A 23124-nucleotide genomic window follows, 5' to 3' on the forward strand; every position below is an offset into this window, starting at 1 on the left:
TCTCTTGTTCCCTGGAACATCCTCCCATCCTGTCTTGTCAGCTCCATCAGATAGTGGAGTCTGACTTTCCACAGAAGGAAACAATAGTAACCCATTTTGATGAAGAAACAAGAGCGCTCCGAGCTGAGCGTGATGGTGAAGGCCCATGGCCCCAGCATTTCAGAGGCAGAGGCAAAAGGATCTTGAGTTTGAGGCCAGCCTAGGGTACAGTGAGACACTGTTTAAACAACCGAGAGAGAGGGAGAGAGGAGAGAGAGAGAGAGAGAGAGAGAGAGAGAGAGAGAGAGAGAGAGAACTCCTTAAGGTTCAGTTTCTATTGCGTTTAAGAGTCTACACTTTGGCTTTTCTCATGAGATAGGAATTTTTTCATTTGCCAAGAAGTCTTTGGTGATTTACAATACAAGACTTTCAGGGAACGTCCTGGAATTACTATAAAAAAAATCTGTACAAATATGTCATCCCAACCTCCTGCTTTTCTGATTGCCCTCAGTTCATTTACGAAGACATCATTAAAAAAAAATCTTAGCAGGGTTCCCTCTGTGTCTCTGTCTTCAGTTTTTTCCTTAAAGGGAGAAAGAAAAGTGTAATTTGAATGTGGGTAAGGTAGTCCAGCCTGCAGCTTAAAAGATGCCTCAAAACCTGCAATCCCAGCACTGGGGAGGCCAAGGCTTGAGGATTTTCGCGAGTTCAAGGCCAATCTGGACCACCAAATGAGTTTTGCCTCACTACCTCCAACCTCTTTTTTCCCTTCCCTTTAAAGATGGCCTTAAAATGCAGCAAGCTTCCTGAGGAGGAAGTGCCAAGACGACGTGGCTGCGTATATAAGCCACAGAAGATTGCTGCCCGAAATTTCTCCAGAAGGCAGTGACAGTCGGATGCCTCAGAGAGAGACAGTCAGATGTCCTTCTGGGGGACAACTAGCTGGTAGGAACCACTAGGAGTGGTCGTTTCATACAGTTCTTGAAGAAATAATGGACCATCAGCGGTTGCTAGGCAGCCTTTTATGACGTCATCTTTCAGCACCGGAAGAGGCGAGGCGCAGAGGAGTCGGGAGCGGGTTTGTGGGTGTCTGCAGTCGAGGTAAGCTGGTGGTCGGCCTGCCTCCCCTGCTGGTTGGGTTAGAAGTGGCTGCGGGCGTTCGGCTCGAGCTGCTAACCCGGAGCGGTGACCTCGAGCGTCGAGTTGGAGGCGTCCTTCTGGGCAGACCGGGCTCCTCCCTTTCGTCCCGGTCCGGTGGGCGTGTTTCAGGAGAAAGCGTGTTAGTCTCCGCCCCATTGGTCCACTGGCCCTACCCCTTCCCCGCCTGACTCCTGAACCTAGTTGGCTGCAAAATCAGCGTGAAAAGATTTATAGATAACAGCGGACGCTGTCATGCCAACGGGGCCGTTCAGCTTGTCGGGAAAGTGTTTTTTTTTTTTTTTTTTTTGCCTAAAACACCCTCCTAGAGTAACTTGAGGTGTTTGCTCTAGCCGTGTCCTCAGCAGGCCTTAGGGATGCCGGAAGCAGCGAGGCCTTTCAAACAGTGGGGAGACTGTGGGTCAACAAAGCAGGGATATTTCAAATTCCATTCGTTTGGAATTGATGGGGAATTGCTTTGGAGAATTTGACATATACTGGGGACCTCTTAGAGCCCCTCTCTCAACCCCCTCTTAATTTGAGACCAGGTATCATGTAGTCCTCGTGTCTCCTCTTCCCAGTGATGGGATACAGGTATTTGCCACTGAGTCTGGGCAAATTTTCTTTTCCAAGATGGGCCACAGTATGTAGATTAGTCTGGCCTCAAACTTCATCTATCCTGCTTGGGCCTCCTGAGTACTGAGATTATAGCCCTTTGTCACAGAAATCTTTTTTTGTGTGTATATTTTATGCATGAGTGTTCTATCAGCATGTATGTTTGTATGCCAGAAGAGGTCCAGAGACCCCATACAGATGGTTGTGAGCTGCCCCGTGGTTGCTGGGAATTGAACTCAGGGACCTTTGGAAAAGCAGTCAGTGCTCTTAACTGCTGAGCCATCTCTCCAGCTCCAACATAGAAATCTTTACAATGATCTTTGTAAGGAAATTTTGTTCAGTTCCTCCTTGGTCATTATTGATTTGTCTGCTCATATATTTGTTCTTTCCCCCACTCTTTGAACCAACATTCATTGTCTACTGAATTAAAAAGATCTATTGAAACTTGCAAATTTTCAGCTTGTCAGCCAGTCACCCGTGGCTTTGCATTATCTGGATCTTGTTGGGGTCCCCAGTCCCTTCTCTGCCTTTAGTTTGAGCTTCTCCATGCACAGGGTGCTTTGCCTTTGTGGGTTTGCCCTTGCTGTTTCCTTTGGCTAGAAATGTCTTCCTAATTCCATTTTCTGCTTCTTATTGCTCAATTAAGCTGCCTGCTTCTACCAAATTAACCAAGTGCACAAGACTGCTTCCATCTCCAGGAAACCGCACCTTCACATGGTACTCTAAAGGTTTGTGTTTTCATAATACTTTCCTGCAAACAGATCATACCACCCGGGTTATAATTATTTCTGGGTCTTCTCTGAGCTCGGAGGCTTTTGAAGGAAGGGCATATGTATTAGCTTTTGATTGCCACTGCTAGAGTATCATGAAACACATAGGCATCAAATAATCTTTTTTTTTTTTTTTTTTGGTTTTTCGAGACAGGGTTTCTCTGTAGCTTTGGAGCTTGTCCTAGAACTAGCTCTTGTAGCCCAGGCTGGCCTCGAACTCACAGAGATCCGCCTACCTCTGCCTCCCGAGTGCTGGGATTAAAAGCGTGGGCCACCACCGCCTGGCTGGCATAAAATAATCTTGATTGATTGAGTGAGCCCCAAACAATATCATTGGTGGTTAAGAAACTATTCTTTGGAAGGAGTTTAAATTCTATCTCTGGCACACAGTGTCTTTGTTACTGGACATGGCACTTGTTTGTCTAAACCTTCATCTTCCATAGAGTGAAAGCGAGACAGTGTAGATGGGACAGTTAGCACAGGGCCTGCCACGACGTAGCTCCTAAGTTATGCTGAGCACCTGGGATCCTAGGACATAAGACCAGCCGCTCACAGTAGTGGTCTCCAGCGACCTTTCTTCCATGTTTCTTAAAGGGGAGGCAGTGGGGAGTCTGTCCCCAAGGCTATCAGAACTGTGACAGTAGTTGTACTGTGTGGAGTAAGATGTACAAGAAGGACGATGGCTCCATCGGCCTCAGGGAGGAGATGGGACCTGACATCTGACAAAGATTGGGGATTTTAGGAAGGAGAGGAGAAGTCAACCCCAGAAAACCTGTTTTAGAATAACTTACTCAGAAGCTGTGCTGCAGTAGGTTATTTCTGAAGGCCTTTTTTTGTTGTTGTTGTTGTTGTCATTATTGTGGTTTTTTTTTTTGACACAATGTTTCTTTGTGTTTCTCTGGCTGTCCTGGAATTTTCTGTGTAGATTAGACTGGCCTCAAACTCACAGAGATCCACCTGCCTCTGCCTCCCTGAATGCTGGAATTAAAGGTGTGTGCCCTCACCACCTGGCCATGTTCCCTGTATTCTAAAGTCATTCACTCCTGTAAGCTGGGCCAGCCTGCTGTTTAAGGTTTGCTGTGCTGCATCGAGCAGTCACTGCCTCAGCTCCCCAGGGGGTAGTGTTTCGGGACATGACCATGTAAGAACTTCAGGGATAAAATGTGTACATATTTGTGGCAGAAAGGAGGGCTGTTTCCATTGTCTCGTCATGTTCCTAGCTGTCTGTTGGAGCTTCTCAGCAGCTATGCTGTCTGTTGGCTTCTTTGGCAGAGGGAGTAGCCAATCACGTGACCTGTTTCTCAATGCCTAGTGAGGACATGCTTCACTTCTCTGTCCATTACCTGTCCACCTATCAGTTCGTAGCAGGTACAAACAGATGCCCCATGGAACATAGCATTGTGAACGGGACCTGCCTGTAGTACCGTCAGAGCTTGGCCCAGGTTTAGGATTTTAGATGAACAGCTGACTTTATATGTATATTTTTTTAAATATTTATTTATTTATTATATTATGTGTATAGCATTCCTTCCACGTGTGCCTGCAAGCCAGAAGGGAGCGCCAGGTCTCATTATAGATGGCTGTAAGCCACCATGTGGTTGCTGGGAATTGAACTCAGGACCTCTGGAAGAGCAGTCAGTGCTCTTAACCTCTGAGCCATCTCTCCAGCCCCCCTTTATATGCATATTGACTCCTCTCAGAGACCTGTTGAACTGTCTTTTGGACTTTCTGGCCTCTGTTGTAATAGTGGTTTCTGGACCAGTCTCTTAGCCTAGCTTTTTGCACCCTCCTGCCTACACATAGCTGCTGCCAGGTGTTCTTGGACTTCTGCTGTTTCCTCTGCCTCTGGAGTGTGAACGTTGGCAGTTGTCTCCAGCTGATTCTGTTGGAGCTCAGATTCTCATCCTGCTGTTCTTGCATTAATTTTGCCCACTGTTGAGGCGGCATCTCTGGCACAGCCCAGAATGGCCCCCCTTGTGGGAATCTGTGCTGTCACTTGTACTCTGTAACGTGAGACGCCTCTCCTGGTTCTTCCTGACGACTCAGTCCCCCTGGCTCCTGGCCTTCTGTGACTGGGTGGTTTCGGAACTGTTCCTTACTGACAGAGGACTTTAAGCCTCCTGGCCTGCCTATGCTCACCTAATCAATTCCTGGGAGCTTGTACCTCTAGCTCATTCTGCCTTGTACTGTCTTGTCTTTGCAGATGGTAACAATATTCTTATTTTTGAGAATATGATTTATTTGTTCTTTGTTTCTGAATACAGCACTTGAGTAAAAGGACTGTGAGCTGCTTGGGGAGGAGGCAAGATTTCCCTGAAGTGTTAGAAACTTGAGCATTGAGAAGGTCCTGGAGCAGCGGTTCTCAACCTGTGGGTCATGACCCTTTGGGGGTCGAAGGGTCCTTCCACAGGGGTCACATGTCAGATATTTACATTACAATTCAAAACAGTAGCAAAGTTATAGTTATGAAGTAGCAGCAAAAATAATTGTATGGTTGGGGTCACCATAGCATGAGGAACTATATTAAAGGGTCACAGCATCAGGTTGGGAACCACTGCTCTTCAGGCTGGGGAGACATCTTGAAACCCACTCCTAGCTTTGCCCTGATTCTCTCTTCTGCCTTCCTGGGTCACCTCATCCTTTTTTTTTTTTTTTTTTTTTTTTTGCTTTGACTTCTGTGACATGCTGATGCCTGTCAAATACATTCGGTTCGTCCATTCTCCTGAGCTTCCTACTTGTGTATCTCAGCTTAACTTTTGGATCTTCCACAAGCTGTGTCAGAGATTGCCTTCCAATGTAAAATTCAGGACTGGGGATGGGGATTTAGCTGAGTGGTAGACTGCCTGTTTAGCAAGGGCAGGGTCCTGGGTTTGGACTCTAATACATACCCTTCACCTCTCACAAAAGACAGCCCCACTCCAAACAAGCAAAAAAAAAAAACAAAACCCAAAACTCACTACCCCCCAACCAAACAATAGCCAAGGGAACCAATATGAAGTTGCTCCTTCTCTATCTCTTTTTCAAGAGAAACAAGATTTATTGTTTTTAATTATGTGAGTATTTGTGGGGCTAGGGGGTGGTACATGTGACCCAGGTGCCCACAGAGGCCGCAGGGGTCAGATCCCCTGGAGCTGGGATTACAGGTAGTTGAAGCTGCTCAATTTAGGCACAAAGAAACAGATTGGTGACTGTCCAAGGGCAGTCTGTGCTGTAGACTTTTGAACCATCTCTCCGGTTTCATCACCTCCATTTCTAAATAGTATCTTCTTCTAAATTCTTTGTTTGTCTAATGCGTCTTCCAAATTAGGACACCCCTCCCCCCTTTTTATTTGAAATAGTCTCATGTAGCCTTAGGTATTCTGGACCTTGTTAAGTACACAGGGTTGCCCTAGACCACATGGAGGTCTGCCTGCCTTTGCCTCCTTAGTGCTGGGCTGAAGTCATGTGACATGTCTGGCTGGTTCAGAAGGCTTTGGTTTGATATGTCTCCTCACTCCTTTGCCAGTGTCCAAATGGCACCCGAAGATAAGTGCATCTCCTGGATTTATCTTCTATCTCACTATACAGTTTTGGCTGGCTTGAGATGTGGTATATGGGAGACAGAGGCCAGCACTATCTGCACTGAGTTCCTTGCTAGCCAGTGCTGAAGGAGACCCTGATGAGAAAGAAAAAGAAGAAAGAAAAGGAGCGGCACTAGGGAGATGGCTTAGCAGTTAGTGCATTTGCTCCTGTACAGTGGCTCGCAGTGGCTTGTAGCTCTAGTTCCAGGGCTTTTCCATGTCGTTTCTGGCTTCTGCAGGCATTGCATACATGTGGTTTACATACTGACAGGCACACACACACATACATGACCACATTCTCTCTAGTGAGGGCTAGGAATGTAGTTCAGTGGGACAATACTTCCTACATGTGCAAAACCCTGGCTTCAGCATCCCCCCCCTCCAAACGAGAGAGAGAGAGAGAGAGAGAGAGAGAGAGAGAGAGAGAGAGAGAACTTAATATATAAGACACCATATAAAGACACCAGAGATCTGAAGAACTTTTCTTTAAGATTTATGTGTGTGAGTGTTTTACTTGTATAACTCTAAGTGAGCCATATGTGTAGTTCCCATGGAGGTCGGAAGAGGGCATTAGATTCCCTAGATTTGGAGTTATAGATGGTCATGACCACAATGTGGGTGCTGGGAATCAGACCAGACATGAGTCCCCTGGAAGAGCTGCGAGTGCTCTTACTGCTCAGCCATCCCTCCTGGTCCACATCTTCCATGTTTAGTTGGTTCTCTAACAGGCATACTCCTCCCCAACCCCACACCCTGCATACACACCCCTTCTTCTTAGTGCTCTCATGGGTCAGTCCTGTCACCAGGCTATGTCATGTTTGGTTCCACTCTCACAGTGCTTGTATTGTATCACAGTAACCAGCGTATGAATTGTCTGCTTATAAGCCCTGCTCAAAGCTCCACGGTTACTCAGTTCTCAGGGACCCTCTGCATGTAACCTAATGCCTAACACAGGACATCAACAAATGTGTAGCACACATTTGAATGCGTAGCGTGATTAGTACAGGTAAATATTTACCTGTATTATCTCATTAATGCTCAGCAGCCTCCGAGTCCTGTCATTATCATAGCTTTATAGGTGAGGAAGTGGGGACCAGGAAGGGGAAGTCACCTGCTTCTGGGAGCATCCTAACAGTCATGTATGTGGTGAGGAGGGCATGGCCTGGGTGACTTGTTCTCCCGTGATTCTTTTTTGTTTTCAGAGCCATGATGCGGGTGTGCTGGTTGGTGAGACAGGACAGCCGGCATCAGCGAATCAGACTTCCCCATTTGGAAGCAGTTGTGATTGGTCGAAGCCCAGAGACCAAGATCACAGATAAGAAATGCTCCCGACAGCAAGGTAACTAACTGGTCTTGGAATGTGGAGATGACTGTTTAGTTATGGGGGATAATGATAACCAGCGATACACATTTCCTGCTGTTCTTGCTGGAAAACCTATTTCTTTTTTCCTTTTTTTTTTTTTTTTTTTTGAGACAGGGTTTCTCTGTAGCTTTGGAACTTGTTCTGGAATTTGCTATGGAGACCAGGCTGGTCTTGAACTCACAGAGATCTGCTTGCCTCTGCCTCCCAAGTGCTAGGATTAAAGGCGGGTACTACCACCACCTGGCCCTTGCTGGAAAACCTATTATATTTCCAACACAAGGCTCATAAATTGTGTTCTTTTAGCTAACACTAGGGCTGGTTCAACCAGGATTTTGCCTTCACGATGCAGTAACACTTAAGGCAGGTTCAGGTAAGGGATGGGAACAGGTGGCTGCCATCCCGCTACCTTGAAGTGGCAGGTTGAGTCTTGGACGCTGCTTTGCCCAGGGGTTATGCATTGAGCAGCAAGACAGATTCTGGGCTCTCCAAGCTGGATGGGGCTGGCAGCCTTTACATAGTCCCTTCCCCAGAGGCTAGATCTGTATAACTGTGCCATACAGCTTGTCTGTCATATGTTTTAAGGGGAAAGCTGTGTACACACACACACACACACACACGCACGCACGCACGCACGCACGCACGCACGCACGCACGCACACACACACACACTTGCCTGCAAACCGTGGGCATGCTCACCCTTGCCTGAAGTATGTTCCCATAACCCTAAGGTTCTGGACTTGGAGTCTGCAGCAGTGAGTGGACTTTGCTGTATGAGTTCGTCCAAGTGTGCTGGAGTGTGGAGCTGAGTAGGTCCAGGATACCAACTGCTGCTGCTTCTGTCTGTTCCCCCTCTGCTCGTCCCCACTACTGAGCAGCTGTGGGGCCTCTTCTGTTCCCTGTCTCTACCCCACATGCTCTTTCGACTTATCTGAACATGAGTGCTTGAAGTTCTCTTCTCTCACATACTGTCCAGCCCTGCAGTGCTCTTTCTAGAACATTCTTTCCATTCCTTCAGGCCAGCTTGAGCTTCTGTTTTCCAAGAACAGACATATCTTTTACCTCTTTCTCTGTTGAAGTCACTTGGCAGTAATGTTCCCTACCCCTGAGGCTCGCCCCGACTCTTGATAGATTTTTTTCTTCCTAGTAGTAGAAGTCTTATCTAACTATGAAATAGGAGTTTTCCTCCTGTTGGCAGAGTCTGTGGTCCTGAGCTGGCTAGGGTCTGTCAGAGCTGCAGGGATTCATGAAAGCTGATTCCAAGTTTTTTATATTTATTTTTGTAAGACAGGGTCTCACTATGTAGTCCTGGTTGTCCTGGAACTCACTGTGTGGACCAGATTGGCCTTGAACTCAGAGATCCACAAGTTTCTGCCTCTCAAGTGCTGGGATTTAAAGGTGTGTCCCACCCCAACCAACCTAAAAAGGAAAGATATTAAGCATTTGTTTGCTTTTAAGATTTATTATTATTATTTTTTAAAATTATATGTGTGTCGCTGTGTGGGTGTTCTTAAGTACAGTTCCTTGTGGAGGCCAGAGGCATCAGATTCCCCTAGAACTGGGGTCAAAGGTAGCAATGAAGTGTCTAGTGTGGGTGGTAGGAACCAAACTCAGGTCTCTGGAAATACAACAGCAAAAATACTCTTAGCCAATGAGCCATTTCTCCACCCCCGCCCCAAGGTTTTTAGCAGTAGCTAAGGGAGTACATGCACTGATAGAAATTATTTTTGTGGGTGAGAAGTGGGGTTTAAGATATTTTTTACATATTCCAGACTAACCACACACACTGGCTATGCAGCCAAGGCTGGTCTTGAACTCCTGATCTTGACTCTACTTCTTAAGTCTGGGGTTACAGGCATGTGCCACCATGCCCAGCTCACTGAAGGACATTTTATGGAAGCGTTTGAAGCTGTTAGAAATTGTAGGCCCAGGCACATGCAGATCAGGCTCATCTTTGGACTGCCTGCATCTTTGGGCTTTTAGTTCTTTCAGGGAAAACAGAGTACCTGGTTTTGGTTGCATCTGTGCTTAATGTTTTCTTATGTCTTTCAGTCCAGTTGAAAGCAGAATGTAACAAGGGATATGTCAGAGTAAAGCAGGTATGTGTGTCTGTGGCTTGGATGCCCATTTATTACTTGATGGTCTTCTTATGCTGTTGCTTTAGACTGTGTCAGCTAGTGATGGAGGGAACTGCAGGCAGCTGACAGGACAGGAAGTGTTAATCCAGCATCCGCTTTAGCACGGATGGCATTGTCGCTCTTATTCTTACATGATGGTTGTGTCCACAGGTGGGGGTCAATCCCAGCAGCATTGACTCCGTCATCATTGGGAAGGACCAAGAGATGAAGCTGCAGCCTGGCCAGGTTCTCCACATGGTGAATGAGCTTTATCCATATATTGTAGAGTTTGAGGAAGTAGCAAAGAGTCCTGACCTAGAAACACAAAAGAAGAGAAAGAGGTCAGACTGTGATGGTGAAGAGATGGATGCTGCTCAGGAAAGTGAGTCCGGGACAGGGCAAGCACCCGAGAGCAGCCCCAGCCAGTGCGCTGTGCCTTCTAAGAAGAGCAAAGATGGAGCCACCAGAGAGGTGAGCATGGTGTGATTGACAGGTGATGTGGAGATGAATGAATATAATGACTGCTTAATTGTTTTGTACACTATAAAGCTCGGACACGGGTGAGGTGGTATTAGTCATAATGAGGGTTGTTAACCGTGATGAAAGAGTCACTTGTTTGTGGCCTGAAAATCACTTGGTGAATGTCCCTTTATATGCTTTCCTATTAAATTCCTGGGGCAAACCACTTGAAGGAAGACGGTGCAGTCAGCAATGGCATTGTGTCGCATTCTGCGTGGCCTTGGGATTGACCTAACTGGTGCAACAAGAATGAAGAAAGGACAGATACACGTACAGAAAAGCTGGGATTGGGTGGGCTGTTCTTTCTAGTGGAGACGTACCATCAGCAGCAGCCCAGAAACTCGGCGTGATTACTCTGTACATCTGCATTGAGGAGCTGGGGTTATCGTACATAGCTGAACAAGGAGGCAGGGTTAGGAGGCCTCAGAAGGGCGTAGTCTCCGGCTGTAACTGTCTGGGAGGAGGAAGCTGTGCTTGATAGTGTCTGCATCCCCTGTCAGCCATTCGTGAACACTGGTGCTTACACCGTGGGAAGGCTTTGCCATTTCCTTGGGTGTAGGCGCTGAGGTCCTTGTCATTGCTGGTCATGTCAACAACACACGTTCATCAGGACTTGGTGCACTTGTTACACATTCATTCAGGCTTTCCTCCACTTCCCATAATAGTGTGGTTAATGCTGAACACTAAAATGGGCCATTTGCTTGTGGACCTGTTGGCTAACACTGCAGCACTTCATAGACAGGCAGTTCGCGTGTTGATGTCAGAACGGAAGCTTGGCTGGGCTGCAGCTGCAGTGTGTGAGGGTAGTTTTGGCTGTGTGGAGCTTTTCCTGGGGAGGTGTGAACAAACGCCTGTTCACCCCGATAGGGCACTAATGACAGACCACGCACGTCTAACTTGCTGAACTAGTGAGTTTTAATTGTGGTACTTATAGGAGCATGGGCAGCTTATGGGTGGCCACCCCATCAAAGAGCAGTCTCTCTCCAGCAGTGTGAGCTGCTTGTGTATCCTCTGGGAGGGGAGGAGCCTTAGGAGCCCTCTCAGGAGTCCTCTCTACCCCCCAACAAGGGAATGTTATTTGGCCCAGTCTTGTGAAAGTCTTGTTTAGGTAATCGCAGCTGCTCTTATTCAGGACAGCAATCTTTGCACAGAGGACAGAGTTCCTCATAGGCCTCCGTCTACTTCCCGTTCTAAAAATAGGAAGACAACAGGGAGGCTTGCGGTCCTAAAGGGCAATAGACTGAGGTAAAGGAAGTTTAATTCTCAAAAACTAACATTCCTTCCGTGTTTTCTTTGGACTCTGCTCTCATGCAGCAGTATCTACATTTAATCACTGGCATTTATATTTGCATTGTCTGTCTTATTTAGGAATCAGTGGGCCACTGGAGTCAAGGCTTGAAGATTTCTATGAAGGATCCTAAAATGCAGGTCAGAATAAAATTGTATAATTTAAGTGTCTGTGGATGTTGTACATGACCATTCTACAGAATTTTTTGTAAATAAATGAAGCGAAAGGATTCTGGATTCTGATCACTGAACTTTTCTATGAGAACAAGGCTTCCACATCAGTTCTAGAGTAGTCACTAGACCCGTGTCCTTTTGTTTGCAGTATGTCCTCCATATAACTTCATACTACCCTTTCTTGAGCTCCTCTCCATACTCACACTCACAGCTGTTGCTGCATACTCATGCATACACTATAGGCTAGGAGCCACACACGAAGGAGAACGTGGGTTTTTTTTCTTCCTGATTTTGGGTTACCTTGCTTAATATAATTTTTTTTTTTTTTTTTTTGGTTTTTGGAGACAGGGTTTCTCTGTGGTTTTGGAGCCTGTCCTGGAACTAGCTCTTGTAGACCAGGCTGGCCTCAAACTCCTAGAGTTCTGCCTGCCTCTGCCTCCCAAGTGCTGGGATTAAAGGCGTGCACCACCACCGCCCGGCCTGCTTAATGTACTTTCTAAGTCCATCCATTTTCCTGTATATTTTGTGATTTCATTTTTCGTTTTCTTTTTGAAAAAATTTTATTGTTTTAATATGTAGGGCGTTTTGCCTGCATGTATGTCTATGTACCTTGTATGTGCCTGGTGCGTGAGGAGGCCAGAAGAAGGTGGATCCCCTGGTATTGGAGTTACAGATGATTGTGAACCATCATATAGATGCTGGGAATCAAACCTGGATCCTCTGGAAGAGCAGCCAGTCCTCTTTTTTTATTTAAAATTTTTTTTATTGATATTTATTGAGCTCTACGTTTTTCTCTGCTCCCCTTCCTGCCTATCCCCTCCCCCTTCAATCCTCTCCCAAGGTCCTCATGCTCCCAATTTACTCAGGAGATCTTGCCTTTTTCTACTTTCTACTTCCCATGTAGATTAGATCTATGTAAGTCTCTCTTAGTGTCCACATTGTTGTCTAAGTTCTCTGGGATTGTGGTTTATAGGCTGGCTTTCTTTGCTTTATGTTTAAAAACCACCTATGAGTGAGTACATGCGATAATTGTCTTTCTGGGTCTGGATTAACTCACTCAAAATAATGTTTTCTAGCTCCATCCATTTGAAAAATTCAAGCTGTTATTATTTTTTTCTGCTGTGTAGTACTCCATTGTGTAAATGTACCACATTTTCCTTATCTATTCTTTGGTCTAGGGGCATTTAGGTTGTTTTCAGGTTCTGGCTATGACAAACAAAGCCGCCAGTGCTCTTAACCACTGAGTCATCTCTCTAGCCTGCCCGCCTGCCTGCCTGCCTGCCTGCCTTCCTTCCTTCCTTCCTTCCTTCCTTCCTTCCTTCCTTCCTTCCTTCCTTCCTTCCTTCCTTCCTTCCTTCCTCCCTCCCTCCCTCCCTCCCTCCCTCCCTCCCTCCCTCCCTCCCTCCCTCTCTTCCCTCCCCTCCCTCCCTTCCCCCTCCCCTCCCTCCCCTCCCCTCCCTCCTCCCTTCTCCCTTCTTTTATTGACACAGGGTCTCTTATATAGCCCTGGGTGTCCTGAAACTCAGAGACTTGTCTGCCTCTGCCTCTTGAGTGCTGGTATGCCTCCATACCCAGCCTCTGATTTCCTAATAAGTCTCCATTCTATATATATAACATATGCTCATTATCCACTCATCTCTTGATGGACATAGGAACCATGAAAGAGCACATGAACTGTTTTTCTAGTTTGAACTCTGCCATAGTTTTTTCTCCACCCCCCCTTTTTTTTTGTGGCAGATGAGTGCATAAAATTGTAAGTGATAATGAAGTTGTTAAGCCCTAAGTGAAGCTCCGCAGCTTTAGAGTGGCCGTTCTAACTGTAGAAAAGCTCACCAAGATGTATTTGGTGATAGGCGAGTGTTTGAGTGGCTGTCTTAATCTAGCTGCGAGATGGTTTTTATGTGAGTTTGTAAAAATAAAGTGGTTTTATAAAAGTTTTAAAAGTGGTACCTGGAGGTCCTTGGAGAGAAGCTCACTTCTTCAGATATGTCTGCTATTCAGAGAAACTGTACCAGCAGGCTTGCTTAGTTGGGGAGGATGCTTGCTGCCAAGGCGGATTCCTAAAGTGAGTTCTGTTCTTGGAACCGACATGGTAGAAGGAGAGAACCAACTCCTTAAATTGTCCTCTATGATTTTTCCAAATAAGTAATAAATGTTCAAAAAAATGGTACTGACCCAAGCATGGTCCTTTTAAGGGACCATCAGATAAGGTGTGGTGACTGTAGTAACAGCCGTCTTCGTGTCAGGAGCCTTCGAGGCTCGCTTCAGTTAGGGCTCCTTGAAATCTACACACATGTATTCAGGTCTGTGTTAGAGAGGCTGCGGTTGAACTCTCCTTGTGATTTAACATGGAGGCCTTGAGAACTCTATTGTACTGTGTATCTTCTCCGTATCCTACCTAGTGTGGTGTTTGAAAACAGGCTCTGGAGTCTGTGTGATTTGGGTTGGAACCCTAGATTCTGCACAGTGTAGTTATGTGACGCTATCAGTGTCTGCTCTCGCTTCCTAAAACCCTTTACACAAGGTTTTGTCAGTAGGTGGACTGTGCATGCACAGAGGTCCTCAGCTGACATCTCTTCCCTTCCTGTGTGCCTTCTGCTAGGTCTACAAAGATGATCTGGTGGTGGTGATTAAGGACAAATATCCCAAGGCCCGTCACCATTGGCTGGTCTTACCGTGGGCCTCCATTTCCAGTCTGAAGGCTGTGACCAGCGAACACCTTGAACTTCTCAAACACATGCACACCGTGGGGGAAAAGGTGATTGCAGATTTTGCTGGATCCAGCAAACTGAGCTTCCGATTGGGTTACCACGCCATTCCCAGCATGAGGTAAGCCTTGGGTGATGTGGTGCTCTCTGGTTTGGTTCTGGTGATTAGCATGGACTTGAGAGTCCGGTAATTTCAAGGCCCAAATTGGGATGTTTCCAAGTAGATGGGCGGATCTTGCACCTGCCTGACTTGCCTGTGAACAGCCCAAGTTCCTGCTTCTGCTTGTAATTTAGTCCTTTGAAGTTTTTATTTCTCTCAAAATGTAAGCCTCTTAACATGCAGACTGGATGAAGTAGCTTCACTACTTGTAGATGGGCACTTATTGTCAGTGGCTTGCTAGAATTCTTGGAGTTATCTCTAACTCCTAAATGACTAAGAACCATGGCTCTAAAGGAAACAGAACATCACAGACATCTGTAAATACAAGCTTAGGGTGTGCACAGTTTCAAATAAAGTGAGGGAAAGTGGAGTCTGCTCTTTGTTGCAGAAGGATTTGGGGTAGAATTCTTGTTTTTCCACACAGAGTGCATGTAGGACTATTCCGTTAGCTTATTTGGTCCAAGCAACAAGATAATGCATGGGCTGCACCTCTGGGGTATACCTTCAGTCCCAGCTTTTAAAAAACTACACTAAAATAAACAACATAAAATTTGTATATATATATATATATATATATATATATATATATATATATATATATATATATATATATTTTTTTTTTTTTTTTTTTTGGTTTTTCAAGACAGGGCTTCTCTGTGGCTTTGGAGCCTGTCCTGGAACTAGCTCTTGTAGACCAGGCTGGTCTCGAACTCACAGAGAGCCACCTGCCTCTGCCTCCCGAGTGCTGGGATTAAAGGCGTGCGCCACCACCGCCTGGCTAAAATTTATATTTTTAAAGTTTTTGTTTTGTTTATTATTTTGAGGCAGTTTTTTTTGTTTTGTTTTGTTCTGTTTTTTGAGACAGGGTTTTTCTGTAGCCCTGGCTGTCTTGAAACTTACCCTGGAGATCACTAACACTGTACTACACTGTAGTAAGTGTCTTTGCACAGGGGGTGGGTAGCAAGCTATAGCTACATTACACATATGCTAGGACTGTGTTCATAGTGAGGGACATCCAGTTTCTCACTGGTAGAGAAAGAAGACACAAAAGAGGAAGTTAGGAAAGCGAGATGTGTGTTGCTTGTGGAGATGGACCAGGAGGATGGTTGCCAGCATGACTCGGAAGCTAAGCAGGGTCAGGTCTGGAGGAGAACCAGCAGGAATTATCATCTCCCACCTGCAGGTATGAATACAAAGTCAGAGGTGGGGAGAGGCTTAGGATTCGTGTGCTATTTCCTGATGCAGAAGTATGTAGAAGTAAAGATGCTCTAAAGTCAACCACTTCTCTCAGTAGAGATACCTGGTACCGCTAGGTGTGGTGGCGCACGCCTTTAATCCCAGCACTGGGAAGGCAGAGGCAGGCGGATCTCTGTGAGTTTGAGGCCAGCCTGGTCTAGAGAGTGAGTTCCAGGACAGGACTGTTACACAGAGAAATCTGTCTCAGGGAAAACAAAACAAAACAAAACAAAACAAAACAAAAAACACCTGGCATCTAGACCTCTCTGGAGATGATGAGCCTATGGTGCCTTGCAGAAACAGAAAACAAAGTCAACCTTAGAAACTGTGAGGGGTATGGAATGACAAAGAAGCCAACCTAAAGGAGCTTTCAATGACCCAAGATGGAATAATTTATGCCTCAAAAAAAATAAGTAAATAAACATAGGTTTAAAAACTGAAGCAGTGGAGCCGGGCTGTGGTGGCGCACGCCTTTAATCCCAGCACTCGGGAGGCAGAGGCAGGCGGATCTCTGGGAGTTCGAGGCCAGCCTGGTCCACAAGAGCTAGTTCCAGGACAGGAACCAAAGCTACAGAGAAACCCTGTCTCAAAAAACAAAAACAAAACAAAACAAAAAAACCTGAAGCAGTGGATTAGAATTTACAGATATCTATGAGCCTACACCTGAAACAAGGGGGAAGAAGACACAGCTCCCACACAGAGCAGTCCACTTCATACAGTAGGTGGGAGGAGCATCAAACCAGCCCTGGGAAAGGAGCTGAGTAATCGCATTGCAGGCAAGTGCCCCCAATAGAGCTCAGTGCGGTTCATCAAATTAGTGATCCCAGCACTAGGGAAACTGAGGCAGGATGACAACTCTGAGTTCAAGGTCAGCCTGAGCAAAATAGCAAGTTCCAGGTCGACCTGGATACACAGTGAGGCCTGTCTCAAACAAATCAATGAAAAATAAAAATAAAATCTACCAATAGATAATAAAATGGTGAGTCTAAATTTGAGCAGCAGGATAGTAATACTCTTAAAAATATTACCCCCAAGATAGTCATCAGTTAAAAAGGAAAAACTAAGTTTGAGTGAAGAAACTTGGCAGGCAACACCTCAACAAAATGACCAAGATTAACGCCACACGTCACAGGTCACCTCAACACCATGCACCTCTGACGTGACGAGGACACCACAGGAATCATGACACAGCCAAACTGAAAGAGAGCTCCCTGTCAGGCATGGGCCTCACACCTAAGGCCAGCACTCAGGAGGCAGAAGCAAAAGGATCAGGAATTGAAGACTAGCCTGGCCATGTGGTGAGTTCAGGGCCAGCCCAAACCTCCGAGAAACCCAGCCCAAAAAGACAAAAAGGAAAGACACATGGCCTACAAACAGCCAGAACCCATCAAAGGTATCGAGACCAAGCTCAGACTGGAGCTAAGACAGACAAGGAGTGTTCCATGACCCTGAAGCAGGAAAAGAGCACGTCAGCAGACAGACAAGCACTTTGGGCCGTGCGTTATCTCCCAAGCACATTAACTATTCCCAAGTAAATGAAAGGCTGTGTTGCATGTAATGACACAGCATCAGAACCTTATGTACCTGCACTTACTGTGGTGTCATTTTGATTAAACCGCAGTTTTTAATACCCAGTTCTTTTTTGTTTTTCAACTTCTAACTAGCCATGTACACCTTCATGTGATCAGCCAGGATTTCGATTCTCCTTGCCTTAAAAACAAAAAACATTGGAATTCCTTCAATACAGAATATTTTCTGGAATCACAAGGTAAATAGTATTCTTTTTTTTTAAAAAAAAAAAACAATTCATTTCATTTTCTTAGATGTTTTACTACCTGACTCAGTGTTTCTCTAAGTCACAACCTGACCTCAGGTGACCCACATACATTTAGTGATCTCTATAAAATAGGCACTCCTAAAATGAACACGGATGCTTCATTGTAACAGAATTGCTGCTTGGCTGTGAGCATCCTGGAGGGATGCAGTTAGCTGTGTGTTGGGGTCCAAAGTGTTTCCTTTTGACAGTAGAGGGGTTAATGGCTGCCTGGTGTGCCAGGTGTCCGGAGCTAGTGAGCTGGCTTAGCCTCTTGGCTGGGAAGCTGTGTGCAGCCAGGCCTTGCTGTTTGCCGCAGGACAGCATCTGGAGCTAGTGAGCTGGCTTAGCCTCTTGGCTGGGAAGCTGTGTGCAGCCAGGCCTTGCTGTTTGCCGCAGGACAGCATCTGGAGCTAGTGAGCTGGCTTAGCCTCTTGGCTGGGAAGCTGTGTGCAGCCAGGCCTTGCTGTTTGCCGCAGGACAGCATACCCGACAACACCTAAGAAGTTAGAGCTGTGTTTAGAGTCGTAGTCTCAGAGGACTCGTGCCTGGCTCTGCTGCTGGGCTATGGGGAGGCAGAACACTGGCAGGGAGGGCGATGATGAGCAACACTGCTCACTTATTGGTAGCCAGGGACTGAGAGAAAGAGGAGAGAGGGGCTTAGGGAAGGGACTTGGGACACAACACAGCCTCAAGGGTGTCCCCAGTGACCTGTTTTCTCCAGCTAGGTCCTGCCTCCTAAAGTTTCTACCATCTCACCAAATAGCACCAACAGCTGGGGTCCACACTTAACAATGCATGAGGCTTTGGTGGGGGGACACTTTGTACTTCATGTCTAAATGCTCACAGAGTTCTTGGTTCAAGAACTCTCTTTCTTTTCTCTCTTCTGTCATGAGTTGAGCAAGAGTTTGGGGCTCTCTCCTGTTAGCAGTGTTTCATGGGTACGATGTATATTTGAGATGTAAGCATTTCCTAGAATATTTTCTGTGTAACCAGTACTGCTGCATTGTTAATGGGGCGACTACCATTTAGCAAAGAGCCACCTGGAGAAAGCCATGGTGGTAATGGGTGGTGCGTGGACTGTGTCCTGAGGGAGTGTGTCATCTCAAAGGTAGGTTGCTCAGAACTAGAATCTGGTCAAGTGCATTTTCCCAGTGTGAAGTCTAACTTGAAGCGTGTGAGCTTTAGGATAGCAGATCTGTTGATTGATATGTTTTTGGCCTTTTTTCTTGACATCTTACTGGCTGTCCAGAGTAGCTGGGATCTGAACCTTATTTTTTGCTTGTAGCTGTGATCAAGATGGTTCAAGAAGTTGGCAGAGTGACTGTTCAAGATGGGACTTCTGAGCTCTTGAAGCTGCCTCTTCGTTGCCACAAGTGCCAGCAGCTGCTGCCTTCCATCCCTCAGCTGAAGGAACACCTCAGGAAGCACTGGGGCGGGTGACGCTCTCCCTGGCACCTGAGTGCCGTGCCTGTGCCCCGTGCAGCGCTGAACTAAAGCACGCAGCTTTCCAAAACAAAGCTTATTTATTCTTGAGCAGCCCCACGTCGGGGGGCTGGTTAGTTCAGGAATTGGAAATTTGGGTTTGTATGGTGTACTCTCTGGTGATGGAAGCTGGCACATGCCTGATCATCCTTTCCTCGACCATGCCAGGCCTGACTAATGGGGTGGTGACAAAGCCAGCCCAAGACTCAAATGCAGGCTGGAGAAGCACAGTCTGGTCATATACTTTGTTCCTGCTCCGGACTGTGCAGTATCTTCATCAGGGTAGCTGAGGTTCTGAGGGCTTCTAGCTCTCGGACTTTAATCTGCTCTACGATAGTCTTCTTCCCTCCACGAGGGCTTTCAGCAGGCTGAGTGTCTCGGTGAAAGTGTGTGATAGTCTTCTGCACAGAGATGCCAGGGCAGAGGGAGTGGTCATATTTGGTGTTAACAGTCCAGTCTGTGCTGAGGGCATCTGGGCAGTGTGTACTGTCAGCTTCAGGCAAAGGTCTTACCGCGACCTCAGTCATGGCTCTTGAGAATTACGGAACATACAGCAAACCAGATACAGTTTCCCCAATGTGCCTTGGAAAAACAGATGTTGCAAAGGACAGTTCATTTATTTCTAATTTAGCATATCAATATTAAAATAAATATTTGATTAGAAACTGCAAGGAGTGCTTGTATCAGACAGTGTAAGAATTCAGTTGTAATGAAGAACAATGGAAGAACGAGGTGACCATGCCCACATTCTTCATTCTGCCCTAAATAGATTTTTTTAGGGCTGGAGAGGTGACTTAGTGGTTAAGAGCATGTGCTGCTCTTCTAGAGAATCCGAGTTTTGTTCCCATCACCCACATCAGGCCGCGCACAACCATCTAGAGGTCCAGGGGATCCTACGCCCTCTTCTGACCCCCATGGGCACTGCACCCCAGTGCAGAAACCCATTTATACACATGCACATTCATACATAGTTAATACTTTAAACATTAGATCTTTGGAGGAAAAAAATGTAAATAATGACTTGGAGGAACCAGAAAAAGGACACAAAGTATTGAGGTGTATTTATCTCTTAGCCTTTATCTCCCAAATGGTCTGTTATCACTGGGGGAAAAGACTTTCTGGACTCTGGATGTAGCCCTAGCTATCCTAAAACTCACTACATAGACTAGGCTAGCCTTGAACTCAGAGATCTGCCAATCTGTACCTTCAGGATACTGAGATTAAAGTATACCACCAGCACCAAAACAAATAAAACCAAAAAGCCAAACCAAAAAATCCCCAAATATACAAGGATTAGATAGCCATGGCAGCAGTTAGTAATTCTGATAGTGAGATATTGTCACACACTGTTTCCTTTGCAGAAATACGCATATCTGTCACCTGCTTTCCTTTTGAATGTTAGTAATGGATTAGTTATCCTCACATTCATGGCAGCTCGAAGTTCTGCTCTTGCCCAGCTCACATATCCTGGTGTCACTGTGCTGAATGCTCTTTAGGAAAGTCTTTGAGTATGCAACAATTAGGACTCTGTCGCTGAGTAACAGTGTGTTTGATTCCCAGGCCTCAGTTTCCAGCTCTTGTACCTCCCATCCACATGGTGCTGCAGGGTTGCATGTCTGTCACTCAGGCTCCATTGTACACCAGGGCATTCACATTCTGGAGGTGTACAATGGAGCTTCATTTAAGCCATAAATAAGAAGGAAAGCTTTGTCCTCTGCAGGAAGACAGATACACTGGGGATCATCCCGGAAAACAAAAGCCGCCAGACTCAGAATGACAGTTGTCTCCTATGGGTTCTGGGTTCCACAGAGAGGCAGAGCAGTGTGCAGGCAGGAGCTTGTGTAAAGCCTGCTTGCCACATGGGACAGAAAGGCGGAGACAGCACTTACGTATTCTGAGATAGGTCTTGCTGTGTAGCTAAGGCTGGCCTGAAACTCATGGAGCTCAGGCTGGTCTTGAATTTAAGACCAGACTGTCTTAGCCTCCCGGGTTCTGGATTACAGGCGTGTGCTACTGTGCCTGGCTAGGCCTGCTTGTAGGCCATGAGTCATATATGGGCCACCAGTCAATGCACCTTTCTGTAACTGAACCCTGCAGGTAAGAGGTGGAACCCAGGGCAGAGGAAGGACTGTCTGAAGAGCCAGTGGATCAGCTGGATTCCTTCGTATTACCGAGAGCGTTTCCACACCGCAGACACTAGCTTATAGCAGCTGGGAGCTCACTTTTGCATTCAAGGGCCCAGGTGTGTAGAAGGTCATATTTTCAAATGCAGCTGATTCTGGCTGACCAGGAGTGAGGAGACACTCAGGGTTTAGAAAGAGGCCCCAGTATGTAAACCTGTCTGAACTTGCCCTCAACAAGCTGACAATCTACACATCTTTTCATGACCGAGAGTAAGGTGCCCGCTGCATGTAGAAGCATTTAACCCAGGGTCCCCTAAGTCTGAGACCCAAATGAGGCACAGTCACATGACCTCCCACAGGGTCCTCTATCACCTTCACAATGGAATTCAGACCACCTGGAAATAATAGGACACCAGTAAGATTTTAAGTGAACGAAGCTGTCATGTGGGTTAGCAAGCAAACAGCAAGGAAACTGTCTTTTACACTGGAAAGCAACCAGCAAGTTTGCTGTGTGGTCAGCCCGTTTGTTCGCCCAAGAAGCCTCTTGTTGCCACCTTTACAGGCAAAGTGGCTCATGGCTAGGCACGTGGGGGGGTGGGTTGTAAAGAAGACACAGGTGTTTTGTTTTTCCGGCGATAGCACTTTTCTCACTTTGGCCACCAGGTGGCAGCACGTGAACAAAGAATTCTTAATCTGTTGGCCTAAGGGTTTGGGGAAGGTGTTATGTAAGTCTGCTTCAGAGTCAACACGGAAACGTAAAATATATACGTATTTTAATTCTTTTGTCAGCATATGTAAATCACACAAAGTAACGGTTTCATTATGACACTTTGATAATGGAGACGATGTACTTTGGTCATATTTACCTCCTTTAAGGAATTTTCTGTTGTCTTTTTTTTTTTTGAAGCTGGGTCTTCAGACTAGTAGTTCCGCCCTTCCACGCTGTTTTCCCCCCTCTAACAGCTGTCAGTGGTTTGTGATTACGGGGGACCCTGTTGTCTCTGGGCTGGCTTTGTCAAACGATCTTTAGCTCCAAGATAATTGCTTTAATTTGGATACCCACCCCAACCCATATGTCTAAAACTTGGCCCCTACACAATGACATTATTGACCAGTGAAGTCTTGTGAATGAAAGTTTGGCTCTTGGGGGCCTGTTCTTGAAGGGAACACTGGGATTTTGGTGCCTTCCTGTTTCTTTTTGCAGTACTAAATGCTACTGCCTCCCAGACAACAGGGCCAAACATGTATGCCCTGCATCTCTGAGATAGTGAGCTGAAGCAAACTTGATCTCTCAGTGTTGCCTATGGTAGCCCCAAGCCGAGCGACACAGTAACTCCCAACACAGCCCCTCACCCTGCCTGCCTGCCAAAGAACTGTGCATTTACCTCGATAGTAGCCCCCCAAGTCCACTTCAAGATGTGGGTGAGGATGAGCAAGAACAGCTACCGTGTATGCTGAGCATGAAGAGTCAGGCCTTTGTAGAAGATTGAATTATCACGGTTTGGAAAGATCTTGTCACCACGTGTGATCTGCCCAGAGGCACTCTCCAGAGCAACCAAAAAATTCTCCAGCAAAGGCTTCGTTGTTTTCAGCCTCCAGTTTGCAGGAGCCAGGGTGACCTGCTAAACACAGTGTTCTGTAGGCAGTTGGATTTCCAGCTGAAGTTGGTGGGAGGAACGCCACAGAGTGTCTGCATTTACAGAAGAGATGGGAACCCGATCCCGAAAGGGAGATGGCCTCCGCAGCAGGAGACTGTCCATGCCTTCTGGTGAGCCCGGGGAATGGGTGGGAAGATAGGGAAATGGGGCCAAAAATTAATCCCCATGTGCGATAGTCATTTATTTCTCGTTTAGGCTCTTTTCAGTTTATTGTGTGAAGGTGTTGAGTCCAAGTTAAGGCAGATCCCAAATGGTTGCATTATGCAAGCTGTGAGGGTTTTTAAAACTTGTACAAGGGACACAGGGAAATTCTTGTCATTACAAGGACATCCTTACCACAAGTAAGAACCTTCGGCAGATCACCCTCAGCCAGGCCAGCGTATGCCAGGGACTAGCACATACATACCCTCTGCTGGTCACCCT

At 46.3% G+C, this 23124-nt stretch overlaps 1 protein-coding gene across 3 annotated transcripts; it reads left to right on the forward strand.

Moving 5' to 3' along the window:
• The first annotated feature begins 994 nt into the window (after positions 1-994).
• Positions 995-21915, forward strand: Aptx (aprataxin). Of its 3 annotated transcripts, none has more exons than XM_075967507.1 (9): positions 995-1080; positions 2378-2459; positions 7264-7400; positions 9474-9520; positions 9710-10009; positions 11426-11485; positions 14121-14347; positions 17287-17390; positions 18724-21915. In XM_075967507.1, exons 3-9 carry the CDS (start codon positions 7268-7270, stop codon positions 18876-18878), a joined length of 1026 nt encoding a protein of 341 aa, XP_075823622.1. In that variant the 5' UTR covers positions 995-1080; positions 2378-2459; positions 7264-7267; the 3' UTR covers positions 18879-21915. The 3 variants fall into 3 exon arrangements, with proteins under 3 accessions (XP_075823622.1, XP_075823620.1, XP_075823621.1); XM_075967506.1 differs by lacking the exon at positions 995-1080 and adding an exon at positions 1527-1710 and having other exon boundaries at positions 18724-19786; XM_075967505.1 differs by lacking the exon at positions 2378-2459 and having other exon boundaries at positions 1010-1080; positions 18724-19787.
• Positions 21916-23124: the final 1209 nt, after the last annotated feature.

This window comes from Microtus pennsylvanicus, chromosome 3 (assembly GCF_037038515.1).
Source record: "Microtus pennsylvanicus isolate mMicPen1 chromosome 3, mMicPen1.hap1, whole genome shotgun sequence".
NCBI lineage: Eukaryota > Metazoa > Chordata > Mammalia > Rodentia > Cricetidae > Microtus > Microtus pennsylvanicus.